Source organism: Aedes albopictus, chromosome 3 (genome assembly GCF_035046485.1).
Source record: "Aedes albopictus strain Foshan chromosome 3, AalbF5, whole genome shotgun sequence".
NCBI lineage: Eukaryota > Metazoa > Arthropoda > Insecta > Diptera > Culicidae > Aedes > Aedes albopictus.
Window position 1 is genome coordinate 32,824,638 of NC_085138.1, and position 6,000 is coordinate 32,830,637.

Sequence of the window (6,000 nt, forward strand, 5' to 3'; positions counted from 1 at the left end):
GGCAGACAAGATAAAAGAGTACGTTCGGTCGGTCGAAAACTTGTTCGGCCGAAAGCCCCGGGCTATCAGATCGGACGGCGGGGGCGAATATGTCGGAACGGATCTTTTGAACTTCTACAAGGCTGAAGGCATACACTATCAGTTCACCACTTCATATACGCCACAGCAGAATGGAGTGGCCGAGCGAAAAAATAGAGCCTTGCAAGAAATGGCGAATTGTCTGCTGCTCGACGCAGGACTTCCCAAACGTTATTGGGGAGAGGCGGTAATGATCGCGGTCCATCTCCAGAACCGTCTACCGACACGAGCAGTACAGCGAACACCGTACGAATTGTGGACAGGGCAGAAACCGGACTTCAAGCAGTTTCGTGTGTTCGGATGTGAGGCTTACGTCCACATTCCGAATGTAAAACGCAAGAAATTCGAACCAAAGGCCGAGAAGCTCATCTTCCTCGGATATTCTGAGCATCACAAAGGATACCGCTTCCTCAATCGCAACACGGACCGGATCATCATCAGTCGTGACACTCGGTTCGTTGAATTGGGCAATGGTTCTGAACAGCGGGAGGCAGCAGATAAGCTCAACGGCGCTGAAGAGCCGGTGGAAGTGGATGCAGCTCCGAGCAGCGGATGTAAAGTGGAGGTAATGCACAATCGAGAAGAAATAGTGGCAGAAGCACCTGAACAACCCGAAGAAGAAGTGTATGAAGACGCAGAAACTGATTTTCTTGGATTTGAACTGGAAGACGATATGTATTACGGAGAAGTAGAGCAAGTAAGAAGATCGAACCGTGCTACGCGCGGCGTGTTGCCAACCAGGTACGATGATTTCGTCGTTGGATTGGCAACTCGCGTGGAAGAGCCGACCGACTCCCGCTAAGCGTTGGCGGCTCCTGAGTGGAAGCAAGCGATGGTAGAAGAAATGCAGGCACACAAAGAAAACGATACGTGGACTCTAGAGCGGCTTCCAGCCGGAAAGAAACTGATTGGCGCAAAGTGGGTTTTCAAACTTAAGAAGAACGAAGCTGGTGAAGTGATGAAATACAAAGCAAGGGTAGTAGCTCAGGGCTATTCACAAAAGTACGGCGTTGACTACACGGAAGTATTTGCACCCGTAACCCGTCTGACAACGTTACGAGCGATGCTATCAGTGGCAGGAAAACGAGGTATGTTGGTGAAGCATTACGATGCTAAAACAGCGTACTTAAACGGAAGGATCGAAGAAGAGCTATATATGCGGCAGCCCCTTGGCTTTGCAGCACCTGGACAGGAGGAGTTCGTGTGCAAGTTGCAGAAGAGCATTTACGGGCTCCGGCAATCAGCGAGGTGCTGGAATAAAGCGTTACATGCAGCATTACTGGACATCGGTTTTAAACAGTGTGGTTCTGATCCTTGCCTCTTTGTTTTCAACAGTTCTGGCGTTGTGATCTACTTACTTGTTTACGTAGACGATTTTCTGATGGCATGCACAGAAGAGGCCGAAATTGATCGTGTCTTCGTTAAATTGCAGGAGAAATTTGACATCACGTCTCTCGGAAATGTGCGATATTTCCTAAGCCACGAAATCGTTAAAGAGGGTGAGTACTACACGATGCAATTGACAGCGTATATCGACAGTCTGATCGAAAAATTCGGCATGGAAGGATCCAAGCCGGATAGAACACCAATGGATACAGGGTACATCACTCAGAACGCTGACAGCAAGAACTTCCAAGACACCTCGCTCTACCGGAGTCTAGTGGGAGCACTGCTGTACATAGCAGTTAACGGAAGACCAGATATTGCGGTAAGTGTTGGCCTTCTTGGCAGAAAGGTTAGCGAGCCAAATAAAATGGACTGGACGGCAGCTAGAAGAGTAGTGCAATACCTGAAGACGACGAAAGACTTCAAGCTGAGGTTTGGCCCTGGTAATGGATGGGTTCTCACTGGTTATGTCGACTCTGACTGGGCCGGAGACAAGTACTCAAGGCGGTCAACAACCGGATACGTGTTCTTCTACGGTGGGGGCCCGATATGCTGGGTCAGCAAAAGGCAAGACAGCGTAGCTCTCTCTACTCTAGAAGCAGAATACAATGCCTTGTCCCTAGCGTGTCAAGAAACAGTCTGGCTGAGACGATTGCTCAAGGATCTCGATGAACCTCAACTGGAGACTAGCACCATTTTTGAAGACAACCAAGGTTGTCTCAGCTTCGTCAAGGCAGAACGCAGCAGCGGTCGAGTTAAGCACATTGACACGAAGAGTCATTACATCCGTGAGCTGTGTGAAAGGAAGATCGTAACTCTACAGTATTGCCCGTCAGCTGAAATGATCGCAGATGCCCTCACGAAACCGTTAGGCCCTACAATGCTGACAATATTTGTGGATCGATTTGGACTATCGAAATAAGGACTTTCGGTGGTAATTCAGGAGGAGTGTTGGAGGAGAATAACCACCGTGCAGTCCCTCGTTGCTACCAACAGAGCAAAAACAAAATTTTCACTCATTCCGTTTTTCCTTTGTACGAATAACACGTTAATAAATCTTCGTTCGTAGTTTAATCGTAGTTTAATATCCCACTATACTCTGCTAGTGGACGTCCGTCATTTTTCACCCATGGTTTTGATCACCCAATTTGTAAATTAATAACTGAGATTCCAAAACTTCAAAAATATAAAAATAGAGAAATGCGCTTACATGGAACAACATATAGAAAATCTGCTGAAAGAAAAAACAAAGGTGTTTCACTTTTTGTACCCTGAAGTGTAGATATCGGGACAATCTATGACTAACGAGATTATAATACGACTCAGTCCATATTTATTTGATAGATCATTCAACTAAGTGCAATACAAAATTTTAATTGATTACAACTGCAGTCTGTCTAGAACGAAAAAGGCATTACTTAGTATGAACCTAAGTAATCAAACAACATTATATTCGCTTTGTCCATTAGATAGATAAGTAGCCCCGTACATTTATTGACCAGGAGATTAAATTCATATGCAAATTGATGGCTGCCCACACTCTATCTAATCAAACTCCGGCAAAACAATACAAAAACGCAAACACCCGGGACAAACCCGGGTGTGTATTAGATGATAGTAAAAGAGCAAACAACGCGCACCACCGCTGACTGACTGACTAGCGCTATTTATGGCTAATCTTTCCAAAGACCACAAGGTAATAGCTTATTGAGTGTGTCCTCTGGCAATCAGTATCATTTCACCGTTCGGCGCCAGTAGACAGTCCCCGCCGGTTCGATTTAACGCATCAGCACAAGATGGCACCGAAGAACGAGAACCTCTGCGCCTTGGTGTACGGCCCGAACGATCTCCGGTTGGAACCGAGGCCCATCCCGGAGCCGGCCTTCAACGAGGTGGTGGTCGAGGTCGACAGTTGCGGAATCTGCGGAACGGACATCCACTTCCTGAAGGACGGTGGCTTCGGGGCTCAGCGGTTGATCAAGCCGATCGTTCTGGGTCACGAATCGGCCGGTGTGGTCCGCAAGGTGGGCAGCCAGGTGACGCACTTGAAGGTAGGTTGAAGTGAGCGGATGATTTGAGTTACGTAGGTTCATTATGTCCAACTTGGTGAGGAAGTAATATTAGTTAGTTAACCTTTGTGTTTGACAAACCAAAGATACCTCTGCTTTTTCCTTCAGCTACTTTGGAAAGAAGCAAAGTTGCGTTAGTGATAGATTAGACCTGATTAGACCATTGTTTCAAGATTGTGGTAATATACGTGAAACTTTTCAGTGAATGATGTTCAATAAGAGAAAGTTGATTATTAAAAAAGTTTAGATGGCATTCACATCCAGAAATAGGGAACCGAGCCACTTGTGCAGTGGCTTCTATTTTTGGGCACTTTGCGCTATAACTCAGTCAATTTTGAACCAATTGACACAACTTTTGAAACGCGGTGTGACAGGCTACAGATACTATAGCCGTGTACAAGTCAATTGGTTCAAAATTGTTTGAGTTGTAGCGGAAAAGAGCCCAGCGGTCCCCTTATTAGTAAAAAAAATCCTAAAAATTCCAATACAATACATTCTTTGTGATCACTTCTAGGTAGGCGATCGAGTCGCGATCGAACCGGCCGCCGGTTGCAGAACGTGCGATCTGTGCAAGGTTGGAAAGTATAACATCTGCCTGGACGGAAAGCACTGCACCACCCAGAAGCACGATGGAAACTGCTCCAACTACTACGCTCAGTATGCGGACTGCTGCTTCAAGATGCCCGATAACATGACCATGGAGGAGGGTGCCCTGCTGGAACCGTTGGCCGTGGCGGTGTATGCCGGAAGACGCGCCCAGATTGGACTGGGCAACAAGGTGGTGATCTTCGGCGCCGGACCTATTGGACTGGTGTGCCTGATTGCGGCCAAAGCCATGGGAGCCACGAGGACCGTGATCCTGGATTTGGAACATGCCAAGCACCGATTGGAGGTGGCGAAGAAATTGGGCGTGACCGGAGTTATCGGAATCAAGAAGGAAGACTCGGAGGATGATTTGGTGAAGAAGATTCACGAAATTCTGGGTGGTCCGGCCGATAGGGTTCTGGAGTGCACCGGATCGCAGCCCGGAATGAGAATCTCGATCAAGGCCACGAGAAATGCCGGCAGAATTTGCCTGGTCGGATTGGGTAACAAGGAGGTTCAGCTGCCCATGGTGGATGCCATTTCAAGAGAAATCGATATCACAACCTGCATGCGTTATAATCACGAGTAAGTCACGGACGTTCATGAACATACAAAGATATCTTACAATGACTAACATCTTTTCTTTTCTCTTTTATAGTTATCCTGCCGCATTGGAGATCGTAGCCAGTGGATACGTGGATGTCAAACCGCTGGTTTCACATCACTTTGACCTGTCCGATGTACACGAAGCATTCCGCGTGGCCAGCCAAGGCGAAGGAGTCAAAATCATGATCCATCTGATTCCTCGTGATACCAACAATCCGGTCCCTTTCTCCAACTAGATATATATCAATAACATAACTTTCTGTGCCATCTATAATCCCATTTCAATAAAAGTGTATTAATGTACAAAGTGCACGAGATTTATGATATCAGAAATCCATTACTTGTTAATATTCAGATCAGAATTCGAAGGTCGGAAACAGTGTCTACCTAAACGTTGTGTACATATAATATCTACCTACATGGAATACCATTCATGACAGTACCTAAATGTCTGGGTATGGTTCATTATGTCTACCTAAGGCAGTATAAATACTGGTGTTCATTGGACCACAGAGCAGAGACTTCACAAGCCTTAGACTTGTCAACATCTTTAATATTCTTTTGTTGATGGATATAAAACATTGAGTGGTCGTCTAAGTATCGCTTCCTCCTTTCAATCATCTCTCATTCGTTCGTCAGGATGGTCCCGACCTTATCCATTCTCATTTTGACTATCCTTATTGTGGAGTTTGTACGTCCAATGTACTTGACAGCTTGACTAATAATAGCCTTCCCGTACACATCGCCTACTCAGCAATATGCTAAACTACCACATCTCCTTTTCTTCAACGGAAAATGTTTAGTTAGTAATTTTTTTCAACATTGCTAGCCATGTTTTCATTATCTTAAATCCACTATTTAGATCATCTACGATCTTCTAAAAGATTCAATGTATTACCGTTGAAGAGGGATACTTAGAAATGCAATACCTGCGCCTACGATTTAGGCTAACTTCTTCATGGCATAACTCATGGTTAATTCCAAATCTCAGACAACTTTTATTTCAGAGTTCCCAGTTCACGGGCTTCGACGTTACCTTAACGCGCCTTCTAAGGCGACCATTGAGCTTCCCCCGGACCTAGCAGATCGAATCTGCTGTAACGGCTACTCCCTTCAATCTTTGTGTCTGGCCCGATCAGATACTATCCGTCGGGTTCAAACAAAAAAGTGCACATGCTTTCGCTGAACGCAACGGATCGAATCCGTCGCTCCAGCAGCTCCCTTTGATGGCGAGCTTTTTGCAACTACCGGACCCGGCAGTTCGAAACTGCCGCTT

The 6,000-nt window shown here is 46.0% G+C and overlaps 1 protein-coding gene across 1 annotated transcript; it reads left to right on the forward strand.

The window, feature by feature from the left end:
- The first annotated feature begins 3,075 nt into the window (after window positions 1-3,075).
- On the forward strand, window positions 3,076-5,031 carry LOC109415974 (sorbitol dehydrogenase). Its single transcript, XM_019689953.3, has 3 exons — window positions 3,076-3,515; window positions 4,048-4,703; window positions 4,777-5,031. Exons 1-3 carry the CDS (start codon window positions 3,261-3,263, stop codon window positions 4,958-4,960), a joined length of 1,095 nt encoding a protein of 364 aa, XP_019545498.3. The 5' UTR covers window positions 3,076-3,260; the 3' UTR covers window positions 4,961-5,031.
- The last annotated feature ends 969 nt before the right edge of the window (window positions 5,032-6,000 follow it).

Bases quoted from the DNA above. Each gene is read 5' to 3' on its own strand.
- LOC109415974 (XM_019689953.3), top strand. From the start codon at position 3,261: ATGGCACCGAAGAACGAGAACCTCTGCGCCTTGGTGTACGGCCCGAAC. The intron at 3,516-4,047 runs GTAGGTTGAAGT...GATCACTTCTAG, and splicing joins GCCAGGTGACGCACTTGAAG to GTAGGCGATCGAGTCGCGAT. The intron at 4,704-4,776 runs GTAAGTCACGGA...TCTCTTTTATAG, and splicing joins TGCATGCGTTATAATCACGA to TTATCCTGCCGCATTGGAGA.